This window comes from Numenius arquata, chromosome 8 (genome assembly GCF_964106895.1).
Source record: "Numenius arquata chromosome 8, bNumArq3.hap1.1, whole genome shotgun sequence".
Classification (NCBI taxonomy): Eukaryota; Metazoa; Chordata; class Aves; order Charadriiformes; family Scolopacidae; genus Numenius; species Numenius arquata.
Window position 1 is genome coordinate 35,266,071 of NC_133583.1, and position 16,416 is coordinate 35,282,486.

The following is a 16,416-nucleotide window of genomic DNA, read 5'->3' on the forward strand; positions in this document are numbered from 1 at the left end:
CTCATTCAAAAATAACATATTTAATCAAATTGGAAAGCTGTACTTACATAAACCATTAGCTGGACTTTCAACCAGTCATTTTAATTCTTTCCCACTCTAATAGCATACTGTCTCTGTTTGCAGTATTTGAGGCAAAAACACTGAGCAGGCTACCCCTCCCAAGCTGTCTTCTGCTGACCCAGATTTTAAACTACGGTGGCTAATTTAGATTATTCTGGTATGTTTCTAAAATATACATAAATATGCACCCAAAACAAGGCACACATCTATCATCAAGTGATTTTCTCGAGCAGCAGTAATAGTAGACCGTTATTATCTCCTCTTCTACTGCTAATACAGTCCTGTCGCAATCAAAGGACTGCAGCTGCCAAGCCAGTTGCCCTTTAACAGGATTGGGGGTGTAAGTCCTGGGGGATCAAGAGCAGGCAGCTCTACCCTATATATCCTCTTTAGCAAAACTACGCAAGCGAAGAACCAGATCACAGCCTTCACACACAGCAAACAAAGACTGGAGCTAATTTGAGCTTGATTACTCATTCATAATAACATGTAGGCCCACCAAACCACCCCTGAGATTCAGCATTGAAGTTTTACTGTGATAAAAGGCATCACACCCACACACTGCTCAGTAAAACACATCCTGAAAACTGAAAGAGGTCCCACAGATCCGTTTGCTCACCCACACTCCAGAAGATGCAGCTAGACCTAAAAAACAGCCTGTTATAACTCTAAATCCAGCCATGGCAGAAAATTGTTCCAAAGCACTTGGAAACCACCAGGCCTTTACAAAGTTCTCCTGGTCCATAGAGCAATTCTAACACTAGTCCCAGATTCCAAGTGATACCACTAGATTGTAGGCATTACACCGTGCCTATCTTTGAGCATCTAAGGGTAACCACAATGGACTGTTCCATGAAAGGAAGGGAGGAACTTGAGATCCGAAAGCAATTGCAAAGGTACCAGTTGTTTTAATAATACCATACCTTATTACAAGAAAGCATCACATTAAATTGTGTATCCAAAACAGTGGTGCTGAGCCTGGACATTTATTGGGAGATAAATAAGTCTTTTTTGTTTTAAAAGTTTGAAGGGCACTCTGTTATGCATCACAGGGCACTAGGATGTTGCACATATATTTGTTTTAAGAAGGAATGAGCTTGTGGACACAGTGCTTTATGCCCCACGAACCACAATTCTAATAGCACAAAATAAAGAAATGGGAAAATAATTGGAGAGTCCCAGTTTCCCAGTTTGATAACTGGTGCCCTGAAAACACACTTGCAGAAACCTCCATCAAAATTGCCTCTGAAGAAAGCTGAATAGACTATAGAGAGATGAGAGGTTTTAATGGTTTTCTTGAAATCATCTTTATTTCTATCTTCTTCCTCTGCTTTGACTTCACTGCAATACTTTTCCTCATTCATCAATTTGCTTTTGAAACCCAGGACCAATATGATAATGTTGGTATCACCAGTTCTACAAAGATAAATCTGGATCCTGTTAATGCCCTCCTGTTCATGGAGGATGTTCTAGAAGGTAAATGTCACTCCATTTCCAGTGACAGCACTGGTACTAAAACGCCTTGACTGAATACTCCACAGGGGTAGCATAATGATAAATGATAAAACTGAATGAAAAGCACCTTTCTTGTGTGCGCAATCAATGAGGCACAAGCACTGCAGAAAGGACCTGGGGTATCAGCAGGCAGTTGAATGTGAGCCTGCAGGGCACCAGAAGGGCAATGGCACAGGGGGCTGCACTGCGGCCAGGGCCTGGAGCACAGGATGTAGAAGGTGAGACAGGAGACAAAGGGAACTGGGCTTGTTCAGCCTGCAGAAGAAGAGGCTGAAGGGCCCTAAAACCAATCCTCAGCTTCCTAATGGAGATTACAATCCAGATGGAGACAGTCTTTCTTAACAGAGACACAGTAAACTTGAAGTTAAACCTCCTTTGAGTAGGAGGTTGGACTAGAGATCTCCAGAGGTCCTTTACAACCTAGACTACTCTGTGATTCTATGATTTCATGGAGCATCTAATAGCTGATGGCTCTGGGAGGAACTGGAAGTCTGTTCTATGTTCTTAGCAGTTCCAGGACAGTCACAGCATGCAGCTGCCATGACTCACTGGTCCTGTTAATTTAAACATCATTCATCTAAAAAAAAAAAATCTCACTTCCTTCTGAGCACAGCAGATTATTCCATGCAGAGCTGCATGTTGTTGCAGACTGTTTTTAATAACCCAGCTTATTTTTTTTAAGAGTAATGCAAGCGTGTATATTAAAATGCCTTGTGCCATGAAGCTTCTTCATCCAGTCTTCAATTAAAACAGATATTCTTCATCGGCCTGTAGAACTAAAAAGCCTTTTCTTTTTTTTTCTTGTAAGTTAAGACATATCAAAATCGGGCAGCCTGGTTTCCATAACATTTGCCCACAGCTTGCTATTTTCTCCCAGGCTGATCCTGCTCTCAAAGCAGCAAAGCACACAGAAGGGCCACAGCTGTCTTACTTTCAATGGCAACATTTCAGGTGTTCTTCTCAACATCAAGTTCCCTTTATAATCCATTTTGCTCTTACACTCCTCTTTGGCACTTCAAAGCAGAGAACCTTTTAAACAGTCTCACAGAGAATTCAGAAGAGAGAAGTTTTGTTTCCTTAAGGTTTTCTCTCCAGTTCTTCCTGTCACCAGGGAAGAGGGACAGGATAGGTATGGGGGGTTCAGGCAGGGGACATCAGAAAACTCTGGATTAGTGTGTTCTATTAATCACCAGGGAAAATCAGGAGATGGAGACAAACCATGCAAATAGGATGTAATGATGCTTTAATTTTGTCATAACAATTTGGTGCTAGCTATAATGGCTCTACTCTTGAAGACAGTGAGAGAAACCTTTCTCTTACCAGACTCATGTCGCTTTGAAACCTTCTTATGAACTATTGATGTTACCACAGACAGTCCGAAGACAATTCCCTCTTTTATTTTTTTCCCTAAAGATTCCAATCTGTTTAGGAAGGGACTCTGCAGGGCGAAATAAAGATCTTCTTAAGAGTCATTGGCAGAAAGACCCCAGAAGAGCAGAGCTGTGATACAGGGGTCCCTTTAAGAGTAGTTTAAATCATTAGAAGCAGTTATTTGCTAAGGGGCAGAAATTAGGCCAATAAATGTAGCTAGCACCTGGCTTAAGAATCCCAACAAGGTGAAAACTGGCATTTTTTACCACCTTTTGGTGAAAGATTAAGTTATTAAGTAGCAAGCAATGATAAAGGAGTTGTTCTACCTTACCTGAGGCTTGTGTCTGTGTAAGGCATGGCCATTAGCTGGGAATCTGCCTTCTCACTGAGGGAGCTCTGAAAAAGGGGAAAAATAAAAAGATGACACAAAGTGAAAACAATAAGCATTTTCTTGGTTTGGCACTACATAAAGCAAGATGCACATCTGTAGCAGAGAGTGAATATATAATGAGGTGCAGAGGTTAATCAGTGCCCTGCACAATAAATGTGCGTTTTTCTACCAGTGAAACATGAATAACTGAAATGGCCAGCAATCAAGCTGGAACCACAAAACAAAAGCAAGTGTTTTAACACAGCCAAATTTGAAGTCACAAATTCAGAGACAAAGAAGGGAGCTTGGCACCATACACAACAGTTGCACATAATCGTGTCATCCAACTGCAAAATTTGCTATCACTCATGTCAGATTTGCAGAATCCTTCTGAGGTCACATCCACTGTGTACCTCTGCCAAAACATACTACTCATAACACACTTCTGGTGTTTAAAACAAGCACCCGAACTTGCCCTACTTAAATGTTCTATCATTCTCCTTTAGACACCATTGAGAAGAATCTGAAGTTTAATACTCAATACTTTTTCTCTAGAAAAGTGCGGTATTTCTGACATTGTAAAGTTCAATTCCTTTTAAAGTTGTTACTAGCTCTTAATCAAATGAAACACTTTGAAAATGCATGGTCTTAATTTTATCCTTGCTATTGCTATGCCATGTAGATGAAAGGGATTTTAAAAAATGGGAAATATCAACGCAAATCTCGTAATTCCATAGTCTTACCAAACATGCAACCTTCTAGCAAAAATCTGAAAAAATGAAATAGAAATATTTCAACAAAACCAATCAGCTGTGCCCCTTAGCAGTGAGCCAGATGAATGTGCTGTATATTATATATCTCTACATTAACCAACTGCTTATCCTTATCCTTCCATAGCCTTACAGAGAAGCCATGAAAAGGTTAACCACTGATTTAATTTTAGAAAACACTGAACATATTTTGATGAGTGCTAAAACTTCTAGCCTGAATCCAAGAGCAAGAATGGAAGAAGAACTCTAACAACATAATAATCAACCAAACCCAGCAATTTAAAATGGGAAGTGTTGGGTACCCTAATTACAGGCACCATTGCTTTTTTTTTCTATAATGACAAGCACAGACAAGTAAAAGAGAATATTTTGTTATGTTGTCTGAAATTATCTTGTCATGCTATTGACTCACAAGTATAAACCTGCCTACCTGCATAACCCGTGCTTTTTGCTGTTGGTTATTTGACAACCTTCTGGATCTTGTTCGTTCCACTTCATGTCTATGAACCCATCCTCGAAGTTCGTGATTCAGCCTAGAATAACTCACAGCATTAACAGATGTTTCAAAGAACAGTTGCAGAATTTTTCGATTTTAGAAAACAGTTTAACTAGTCACTAGAAAGACACTGCAGATTACTACTCTTTTACCTTATGATAACTTATCTTTAATGCCAGAGTAAGAACATATAATTGCAAGATTAAATTTATGAGGGAATCTGTAAGGAAATAGCTATAAAGTATTTGGATCATATTCACAGCTGTCTGTCCAGTAGCACTCACCCAACACACAATTTATATCTAAACTCCTAACAAAAGCTTAAATGCTCAGAAAAAGGTTGTTTGCTCACCTCAGTGACTCCGTTCGGTTGATCAGGGGCTGACAGGGGGGTGGTGGTGGTGAAATATATAACAGTGGTTCTTCTGAGACTATCATCAGTGCTTTATTATCAGATACAGAACGATCATACCTGCGAAAAAAAAGGAAAAGACATCAAGAAATCCCAATCCCTTTAAATAGTTTTTCATGAACCTCTGACCAAATCCAGAGAATAAGCACTACCATTAGCAAACCCACAGAGGTTACTGCTGCTCCCATGGGACTTCTGAAACAGGTGAATAACAATTTCTATCAAACATCCAATGGTCTCAGTCAGTTCCCCAAAGGGGTCTGATAGCACTCAACACAGAGAAAACAGATAAGCTTTAGCAGATGTTGGATTCCTTCCCAAACAGGCCAGATATTGAAAGATAATGTAGTCTGTAAAATATTCCTCATAATATGCAAACTATGAGATCTCTGCAGAGACAACTTTCTCTTTCATTCCAGAGCTGTGCAAGATTTGCTACAGAAATACTACATTTATTAGCCACTAAGACCATGCAGATGTAAAGTCCATGAGCTATATGACAATGGTGCAGCCACAAACTATACTACAACTGAGTGAGGAGGATTTACATCTCCAACAGTCTCCAGAAGCTAGCTTGGCTCTGATAAAAAGTGAAAAAGAGCATGTATTTCAATACAAAAATCCACAGCACTGTCAGCAACAAAGCAAGGACGGGTTGCTGGTCCTTTCTCCTGGTTACCTGTACCTCCTGAGGGGTTAACTACTTGTCATCAAATACATATTATAAGTTCCACTCTTGATAGGGTATCAATAACAGCCTTACTCCTCTTGGTTTTGGCAGAGACTGGTAGCTCCTAAACCTCAACTTCTTTCAGAAAAGTCAGGCATAAGAGCTTATGAATATTTTATTTACGTTCCCTTCCCTTTCCCAGCTTTCGGCTTTCTCTCCATCTTCATGTCTGCTTCTCCTGCTTACTGCATCTAGAGCTGATAAAGAAGAATACGCAGCAAAGAGCTCAAAGCTTGCCAAAAAACAGGGTGAAAGAGTGAGAGAAAAGGAGGAGGTACAGGCACTAGCATGTCCTCCTAAGAGAACTGCTCTACTACTACGTCTCGTGAGTCATGGTCTGAAATGTGCCACATAGGACACAAAGCCCTCACCATGGCTACAGCCTTAAAATGCTCTTGATTTATTGCGTTCTTTCTGCATGGCAAAATACATTAGGGCTTTCTGCACATCTGTGCCTGGCTTTGTTCAACCAGCCAAAACACTCTACTGGAAAGGGACAATCTGATAGGATAAATCTTCTACGGGGAAAACATGAGCTGGATTAGCCAGACTTCAATCTGGAGACAATTATACGTTCACTTATGCACTGAATGCAAGACATCTAGGAAGCCTGAAAGAAACTATATAATTAAATAATGGATAAGCATAAGGACGGACTCAGAAATTTCTAAAAAAGTACAGTGCTAAGTTCAGAGTGTGTTCTTAATTGTGAACTTCCCCAGTCTTCTCTTAAGCAACTAAAAAAAAAAGTATTCCAGCCTGAAAAGTAAGAAGAGATAGATAATATGACAAATACCATAACTATGCAAGCTAAAATAAAGATCAGGGGAAAAAAAGCAGACAGACAAAGAACTGAAGAAAATCTCCAGGACATGCACTTGTTTATATGCTCTCTTCCACCACACTGTCTCTAACACCATACAGCATAGCCACACGTACACTTCTGTATCGGGTAATCTTGGAGATAAAGGATCATATTCATTTGAAAAGCAACCTGGCAAACTTTGTTAAATAATAACACAATAAAAGAAATCACCTTTCAAAACATTGTGTTTGTAAACTCAGTTGCTTTGTAAGAGCAGCAATAACACTGCCCAAAAAAGTTAGCAAATGGAAAGGCAGTGAGGTCTATAAAGCACCATTGCCCTCTGCCACTTAAAATATGTTAAAGATTTTCATCTCACCTATTCTCAGGAATGATGTCCCCAGGTATTTTCTGAGCTGTGCTGGACTCCTGGCTGGCTGAGAACTCCAGAAGATTTCTGGTCCGGTGGCTGGAACTTGCAGTGGAATCAACTCCATTGGGATCCTTTTCAAATACACTGCAAAATATAATAACCACAGCAAAATATATCGCATATATAAAGGGCCTGCAAGACACTTTACTGTAGCGTGTTAAGTAGGATAGGTTTGGTGGATAAGTTTGTGGCTGCTGTTGTATTACACGGATAAGGTTCATGTCATATCTAACGTAAAAACATGATGTCTTCTGTCATTATATTCCTGTCATTCAAAGCATTAGTAGACAGAAAAGCAATTCTGTTCTTCAGTTTTAATTGTTCAAAGGATTTTGATGCTCTGGTTTTCATGTTCCCCCATAAGCTTCACCTGATGAAACTGAGACCAATCTGTTTCTAACCTAGATCTGCAGGCATAAGAAAATTACCTATGTTCAAATCAAAGTATCCCTGAACTTTAACTCAAAGCACAATTGATATAGTTCATATGAATACAGTATGTATGGAAAATACGGCTACCAAATTCCGTGCAGCTGCAAGCCTGGAATATTATGCCAGATATCTAACAAAACTGTACACAAACATATATATGTTCAATTCTACTTGGATTTAGAAACATTGGGAGGGCTGACAACCCCATCTGCATAGCGGCAGCCAGCTGTGGTCCCAGATACCCTGTCGTCCTGGTTTGTGCTTGAAGGATTGAAGGACCTTCCCCTGGCTCAGGCAGCCAGCCGTGCAGCACAGGAACGCCTGCGCTGCTCTCCATGCAGAGCAAGGCTGCAGAATTTCACATGTGAGCTGGAAAAACCACAGCACAACTGCTATACGAGATCAACTGCATCCTAGTTCAGAAGGGTGACTTACAAGTGAGAAATCTTGAAAGCGCAAAAAGCAATACTTCAAGACGTCCTCTCCAGAGGCTAGCTTTACTCTTTGTTGTAAATGTGGTTCCTTCCTGAAATATGTATGCTTACAAAATCGAGTTCTAACCCTCTTCGCTGACAACAGCAGAGCATCACCAGCAGCAATACGGTGAAAATACAAAAATACAACAAGACCCCAGCATGTCAAAGAGATCTTTGCCATGTATGTTTATCACTACCTACAGAGTACATTTTAATTCATTCCCCACCTCTCCTGTGTAGCAGAGCATAAACTCTGCAGGGGAAGATCTCATTTTCCTATTTGATACACGGCACCACTTCACAATACACAACCAATGCAAATGTTAATAACAGAGAAAGGCAAGAACTAGCAAGGAGGGCAGACTAAATACTCCACAACTAAGCAGAGGGCACACAGACATAGTTGCCTAGCAATCCCCTCTCTTTTGCCAACACATTTGCACTCCTGTTAGCAGTAACCCAGGTCTCCCCATGAGTAATTGTGTCACGTTCTACAGAATCGCTGGAGCCAGGGCAATCCCAGATTCAGGCTGACGTTGCTTGGACTGCCTCCTCTCCTTCAGGTTTCCAGGCAGCAGCACAGACTCAGGGCAGCAGAAATGCTACAGGCTCTGTTTTCACTAGTGACAGTGAGCAGAAAAGTACTTAGAGGCCGTTTCCTTGCTGTATATGTACACTAGCATCCAAATGTCTCATTGCTTCTGCTGCATAGCATGGAAAGCTGGATGGTTTATTCACAGCCTCATAGATCAGGCAACACCAAGTTATCCAATTTTACAGAAATAATCTCCACTATCTACTATATTTTATGAGATCATGTTTCTTCTCTTCCAATGAAAGCATCAGCACAGCTGGCAGCATATCAAGCCCAGAACCAGAGCTCAAAACTAAGGCTGATGCTTAAAGGGATGCCACATGTTCTTTCTGGAAGTCACACAACTGTGAAACGTCCCTGCTCTACCTAAGTTGGACCCATGACAGGTAAAAGTATATGGAAGTTTATTCACAAAACCAAGAATATCCATCAGAAGATCTGACACTTCTAACTCTCCTGCAAACTGTTTCTCCACAGCCTGAAGTGTATCAGCCACCCAGTGTGTCAATGGACCTGTTGGGTCTGGCATTTTATCCTATCCTACTTCTCTCCTTTCCTGTTCAAAATGATACATTCAACCAGAGAAACTTTCCATGTAATTACTGAGTTAAAGCTGACAAAAAACTGATCAGTAGAACTGTAACAAATCTGCATTTTTCCATGATAGTTCTTCCTTCCTATTTGCCTTGTTCTGCAAAGCAATTCTTGTTATTTCAGGTTCCAGCTTGGCGAGGTGACAAGTTCGAGGTGAAGTGCCACAAGCAACATGTTGCTACTCCAGTTCACCCTGAACTCTGAACAAAAGTAGAGAAATCCAAACCAAGTCAATCAAGGATAAAGATAAGCGCTGCTCTGCAACCACAGCTAATCTTCAGGTTTTGTAATTTAGTTGTTTTAGCTGTACAGCCACTCAAAAACCACACACACCTCATTTTATTATATCAGCTTTAATAGAGAGGAAATGTTTATTTTTACTCTTCTCATGCTTGAAACACCTTAATCTTTTAATCAAAATTAAAATTTCACTTTTGGCAGCAGCTAAATATGGGATGTTTCAACCTGGAAGAAGGTATCTTCAGCAGCAAAAGACTAAGAAGGAGGCAGAGAATGCGTTGCCATCCTTTCAGGCATAAACCATGGCTCCCACTTCTGAGAACATGGACACCAACTTAAGGACAAAATATGGTATTATTTATGGTATTTATTCCAATGCCCTTTCCTTTATCAGGATTGTTATTTTCCACAAAATGCTTCTTTTGAAGCAGGGCTAGCAGCAATTTCTGCCTTAAGCTACATGGGCTACTTTTGCCTCCCCTTTCCCATTCATTTTTTAGGACCTTGAAGACGATCAAAAGCTTCCTTCTCGAAGTCTCAAATATGTCTTAAAAAGCCCCCCAAACAACTCCTCTTCTTTGTTTCTTTGGTTTGTGATGACACAAAACCAAAAGAACTTTCATTTTGGATGAGGAAAAACCCCACAACTTGAAATACTGCCCTGCTTCCACCTTCTAGTTACTTGCAGAGTTTTGTTAGTTTTTCCCCCATCTGAACAGAAGACGTTGTTGTTCTGTTGTACTATTTCTTCCCCTTCCTTTCTCCCACAAGAGGTCACTTGTAGACTTTGTCTGTAAATAGGGCTCCATCTTCAGGTAATAGATAGGAGAGGACATGTAGGTAACGTTCTATATATCCTCTGACTTCTCATTCTTAAAGACCTTCCCTTGCCACGTGGGTACATAAGGGTATGACATATCAGAAATATTCCTCCTTTGACATCTCAAATTGGCACAGGGGAAAAAAAATGACTTAGGACCAAGGAATCCCTTTAGCAGCTAGGACAAAGGACGGACCTGTCCTGCAGAGCTATACCTGGAAACATCTGCCCATCTGAAGCATACTGAGCTTTACAAGTGATAGGCAGAACAGCAACCTGGACCGACCTGGACCTTCCAGCTGGACCTGGAACGGTCTACAAAGCAGATCCCAACACCATGACACTGAAGATGAAGTCAACATTGAGCATTTTAAAACATCAGGTAGACAAGGCTAGAAACAGTGAAAAGGGAAGGTAGATGATCTCATTCAGAGGGAAAAAAGCTTCTGAAAAACAGTATTTTCAGCTCAAATATCAATAGCTGCTTTTAAAAATGTTTTAATATGTCAGATGGTAAAAGCATGGACAATTTTTTCATTCTGTTCGGCTACAAGATGAGAATTTGGAAAAGAAAAAGCAGTTTGGTGTATCTCCCCTGAGCAAGTCCTACTATTTGCAGGAATAGAGTTACTGCCCCACATTTAAAGTCAAGAAAGACCGAAGCTCAGAAATGGCTTTACTGGACAGGTCGACCAGTTAGAAGTTAGAAGCTGGAACCTCTTCTGTTTGGCCACACTTACACACCTGGGGTGCCTACCAAGGCTTTGTAGCCTACATTTGGACATCCCAGATACCATGAATATTAAAGGGTTTTCACACAGCCACAAACACCCTGTCCAAGCTGGCTGAGCTATCGGCTTGTTTAAGATGCAAAAATAGATCCAAGGGAAAAAAGAAAGAACCACTAAATACTTCATGCAGATGTTTGTTCTGAAGTGTAGATAAATTTGACTATAGGAGGGAAAGAAAAGCAACACTCCTGTCATGGTTCTTCCAGGCATTCAATGGCACCTGATATTTTAGCTGTATTTTTACTTCTTTGGTTTGAATGTCAGTTTGATAAATGTGAAAGCCAGTCTTGCCAGGAGCCCAAACTAAGTTTCATTTGTACTTCTGGCTGAACAAACCCTGTGCACTTCAAGTTTTGAATACTGACATTTAAGTTGTACAGTAATTTTTAGACAAAAGCCAATAATGATATCATAAAAAAGAGTTTTCTGGGGACAGAACCATCTCTGAATATAAGCTGGGATGTTTCCAACAGGCTAAAGTTGACATTGCAAGGAGACACCAACCGAGGACCTTGTCCTCTTCCTAACAGATTCCAGACAAGGCTGCCACAGTGCCAAATGCTCTCTGGAAAGTATTTCTCTTTTCTTATTCCTGATGAGGGCACCATCTGCTGACAGCAAGGCACTTCCTTCTTCCGCCAGGCTGCTCCAGAGCTACCCTCTGTGAGTGCTGGACTGGTGAGAGGAACCTGGCCTCTCTCCTCTGCTGGGGAGGACGAGGAAGGCAACCCCAACTGGATGGATGACCTCTGTGTTCTTCTTATGTTTTGCTTTCTTTAAAAAGCAATTCATTTTTAATAAAGCTGTTAGAAAAGAAAGAATGAAAGCAAGTATTGACACCCAGAGCACTTATCTTTGCTTAGAAAACTATATACAGTTATTTGGAAGTGGGCTGACCTTTATTGCCAAAGCTTGGGCAGGCCTGACACAAGCAGTCTCCACTGCAATGCTCATTCAGGGTAAAAACTTTCTGTATTTCACTCTCAGCCCGGCAGCTGAAGGCATGGAGAAAAGGGTAAGTTATCAGAGAGTGCATCTGACATTCTGTACAGGCTCGGCAACTGCACCAGCAGGACGAGGTAAGTGAGCGCAGCCAGGCCAAGGCACAGCTCTGCCAGATGAGCATGTGGCTGTGATCAGTGAAGGAAGGAGGAAGGAATCACTTCCTGCTCCTGAAGCTGTAATTTGTAAGAAAATCAAGGGTATTCAATTTTATTCAAGCACCAACCCATCAAGAGAGGTTCTGAAAGGTTTGGGACCTGAACCCAAGTACAAATGATTCAGACTGTCCTTTTCCTCTCGATTTCCCTTCAAGGAGAAACAAACCCTTGTTTTCTCAAGGAGAAACTACAACACAAGACCAAAGGTGTGCTACAGAAGCAGTTTTCTAGCTCTGGGCCATCTCCAACACAGATGTACACTCAACTCAGCATTGAAACGTATTCTTTCAGTGTCACAAACGTTAAAGTAAGTTTCCCGTATTAGAAGTGTTAAGAGCCACAAATGCCTCCTGGAACTTCTGCTGTTTTTGCTAAAATACTCATAGGGCTCTGTATTTCCTTAGCAGCCAGAAGGAGCTGGCTAACATGGCACCGTGGCATGCCTCTTGCACTCACCTAATAGCTTTCGCATTTCACCAGTTCCTCCCTAGTAGGGCATAAGAAATTAATAGCCCTTTGACTGCCATCATTTGTATGTATGTTTGTTAGTATACTTCAGCTATACATCACATTTAAATCTATTAACCTCCTAAAGATATATGGAAGGCTATTGAAGCTTGCAAAAAGCAGAGAAACAATCCTTCTCTATCCTTCACTGAGTGCAAAAAAGACCGGGATTAGATGAACTGAGAGTAAGAAACTCACCCTGTTGTACAGATCACAATTTGTGGTTCCCTGTTCTCAGAACATCTTTTAGAGAGGCTTCAAGCAGCCAGTGGAAGTTCAGACAACACTATGCAGCCTTCAGCTGAAGGAAATCGTGGTTCCATGGGCACAATGTTTAATGCTTGCAGTTCAGCTCAACCCTCAGATCAGGCTCAGCTGGAAGGTGGCAACAGCCAGGCAAGGAGCCCAGCTGGGGAGCTCCTCCTCTGTTACACTGCAAGCCATCGGTGGTTTCAACTAACCTGACTTTGGACTGGAACGGAGTGAGGAAGGAGCACACACACCATCAGGAAGAATTGTTAAGGCAACAGGAAAAAAAAAATAAATACTGTGTTGCAGTTGCTAGTCATTGCCCTTCATTTTAGGCAGGTGCCAGACACATGGCTTTGGTCTGCTTAGCACATATTACTCAAGAGGAAATCTGGTGTGTTTTCAAACATGCCATGACACTGCTTGATCTCATGATTGAGTTCACCTGCCAGGGCAGCACAGTGGTGAGATCCAGACCATACTGAGACCTTGGCCCAGAACTGGCTGCTGTGGATGGGATCTGCACTGACAAACCTGAGCACACAACATACAGCTCAAACATCTCTGCAGCAACACAACACTTGCTGCATGTGATGCTGTGGTAATGGAATTAGCTCCTTTGCACACACAGCTAATGCTCCCTTTAAGGAAACTACAAAATTATTTCTCTAACTTTTCAGCATCCCACCACCCAGGTATCCCTAGGCTCCTGCTTGTCATAAGACAAGTCTGTTTCTTTAATCAAGGAGTCCAGCATTAAGGCTCAAACAATAGCAAACTTGCATGAAAACACTGCTGAATGCGCCAAACCTCAGAACAATCCTGTTCTCCCACACACCAACTCAAGATTGCTCAGTTTGAGTAAGGTCTCTAAACCATACTGACACCAATACAGGTGCGGCTCAACAGATGCTGCTTTCAGCAGCCCAAATCATGCGTGCTCCAAAACCTCAGCAGGCTACATTAGCACTGACTAGCAGCCTGCAGACTAGGTGGGACACTAATCCGGGTGCTGGTGAAAGACTTGGCTTCTGCTTACTTCATCCTTAGAAGCAGCAGATCATGGTAGCATGCAGCTGAACAAACCTTGGCTGATTTCATAATTTTTAGTAAAAGATGATTAATCTTAACACTTTTGGTTTTTTTCCTAATATTTGTGCTACCAATCTAAGAAACAAGACACACCCCTAAATCCTTCAGGAGTCAAAAATCACTGCTTCTTCATTTGTTGCAATCTATCACAAGAGCAGATAAATCACAGACCTCAGCCACCCAGGCTGGTGCCTTTCTTTGCAGATTGCTCAATGGATCTAAATTTTTAATAGACTATTCAGTTTCCAGGACAGTCCTGGAAAGTAGAGGAAAGCCCATCAGGGCACTCTAGAGAGGAGCTGCAATGAAGTCTCTACAAAAGGCCAGCAATTCTAGCACAGCTGCTGTAGGTCAACAGGACACATGAGATTTTGAAGCAGCAGCTTTATTTCGCTCCATCAATCACCACCTCAGTCATCCTCCCCCACAAATACAGCTTAAGAATTTTTGGTTACATCATCAAGTCTGTTTTCCAGTTTGAAAGAGGTTCCAGCCATACAGAGGTGGCCAACTTGTAAAAAAAAAACCCAAAATTAATAAAATAATAATAAAATAGTCACACTACCTTCTCAAACCCCCAGTTCCAATTTCTTTGCAGATCTGCCTTTCCTCTCTCTAACCTCATATTTTCCTTTGTTTTCTGTCCACTAAATATCTGAAATGGTATTTAGGACACATTCTGGCTGGCTCACATCTTTATAAATGCTCTGTTGTCAGCCGATGACCACCATGTAAGCTTGAGCAGACTGATCAGAGGAAAAAAAAAAATTTTTCATAGCCAAGAAAATAATGCTAGGGCCACTAGCAAGTACCTGGCTTACATCTTTGCTGCTCCTGCTCCAAGAAGCAGAGATGCAGAAAGTTTATGTTTTGCATCTTCTGTGATCGTTCTGCCTTCCCTACTTTTTATGTACTAGTTGAATTAGCTTTCTGCAAATATTTTACTATCACATGTAGGATTTAGATTTAAAAAAAAGAAACAAACACACACACAAGACAATTTGTATTCAAATGGGAACAAGGAAGAAAAACAAAAGAAAAATATTCCCAAAATAAATACACGGATTGTTTAGACTAGAACATGTGCTTGGTTTCCATTTGTTTCAGCATTGTTTGTGCTTCTTTAACACATTTTCAGATCTGGTTATTACCCAGGCACAGTCTAACACAAATGCGGAAATTAAACAAAAGAAAAAAAAAGCATCTAGGAACTGTAGCAGTTTGAAAAATTTTCAGATTTCATGCTGTAAGTGATAAAAAAAAAAGCAAAGCTAATTAGATGTTTCTTAATGCCAGAAGTCAGCAATGTTTCAGGGGTGCCATGCCAGCTGAGAACACAGCCGTGCTGATTGACACAGGCTCTCACAGGAGGCAAGCGTGAAGGCAGGAGACGCTGCCTCCCAGAGATACCCGCCTCCAGATGTCCTGTTCCAGCTCCCAACCCTGCTGCATGCCAAGGTTTGTGTGCTCACTGCCTTTTGTGCAAATACTGTGGCTTGCCAATTCCTGTCTTGCACCTCGTGGTACATAAGACTGGGGCAAGGGGGTGACCTCTCCAAGGAATTGAATCAAAATGTACCCTTTTCCCCTCATACACCTCACCTATCACTCTTAAATAATAATAAAAGGAAGTTTTTATAGATGTTAAATCCAAATCCAAATAATTCACAAAGATTAGAGAATAGTTCATTGACACACAGATGGGAAATTCCTGGGCACCTTTTCTTCTAGTATAAAGCAAATAGATAAAATAGAAACTTACACTAGTAGAATCTGTAAACTCTATATAATCCACTTTCACAACCAGAAAGTATTCATTTCACATTTATATTCAATTTATATTTAATTCCATTTACATTCTTTTCTCAGAGATAACATGGTGCCATGTCCAAGACTGGATGTTATGAAAGGCATGCTGGCAATTAAGAAGACTGGACTAGACTCTTCCTCCAATATTTTCAAACAGGTTTCTTGTGTTGATACTCCAGCTTCCCTACCAGACTTTCAGCCCCGCTCCCATATTCCCAAGGTCAATGTTACAGATTACCCGTACACATACTATGTTTGTCAGCATGAAAAAATGTGTGAGCAGAATAATTTTATCTGCTAAACTTGTTTGCCAAGGGCTGCCACATCCTGGACTGCTTCCCATAATCTTAAAACAACAGAACAGCACAGAGTCCTCCACGAAACATCACAAACATCTCACCACTTACATACATAGTCAAAAAGACTTAAGACCAATAAATAAAATTATGTCTGAACCAGTGCTAATGCAACACACATCCATTAAAGCAGAAGAACACAGAACTAAGTACACAGCCAGCCATCCAGATGGGGTTTTTTGTGGGATGCCAAGTGCCCAAACACTGCACCTCTGCTGACCCACTGCAGGCCATGGAGCGTTTGCAGGAATGTCTGTCCCTCAGCTTCACATCTCCTTCCCAAAACAACTTGACCGCTTCCCTGCCTTCTCTGATTTGATGGAAATAGGCAAC

The 16,416-nt window shown here is 41.1% G+C and overlaps 1 protein-coding gene across 1 annotated transcript in view; it reads right to left on the reverse strand.

The window, feature by feature from the left end:
* The window catches only part of ATF6 (activating transcription factor 6), an 81,274-nt gene that overhangs the window by 49,433 nt on the left and 15,425 nt on the right, over positions 1-16,416 (reverse strand). The window contains exons 10-13 of the mRNA XM_074152001.1: positions 6,909-7,046; positions 4,935-5,054; positions 4,517-4,619; positions 3,278-3,342 (exon numbers count right to left, since the gene is read on the reverse strand). Of these exons, the coding sequence (XP_074008102.1) occupies positions 3,278-3,342; positions 4,517-4,619; positions 4,935-5,054; positions 6,909-7,046 (426 nt within the window). The remainder of the gene's footprint in view (positions 1-3,277; positions 3,343-4,516; positions 4,620-4,934; positions 5,055-6,908; positions 7,047-16,416) is intronic.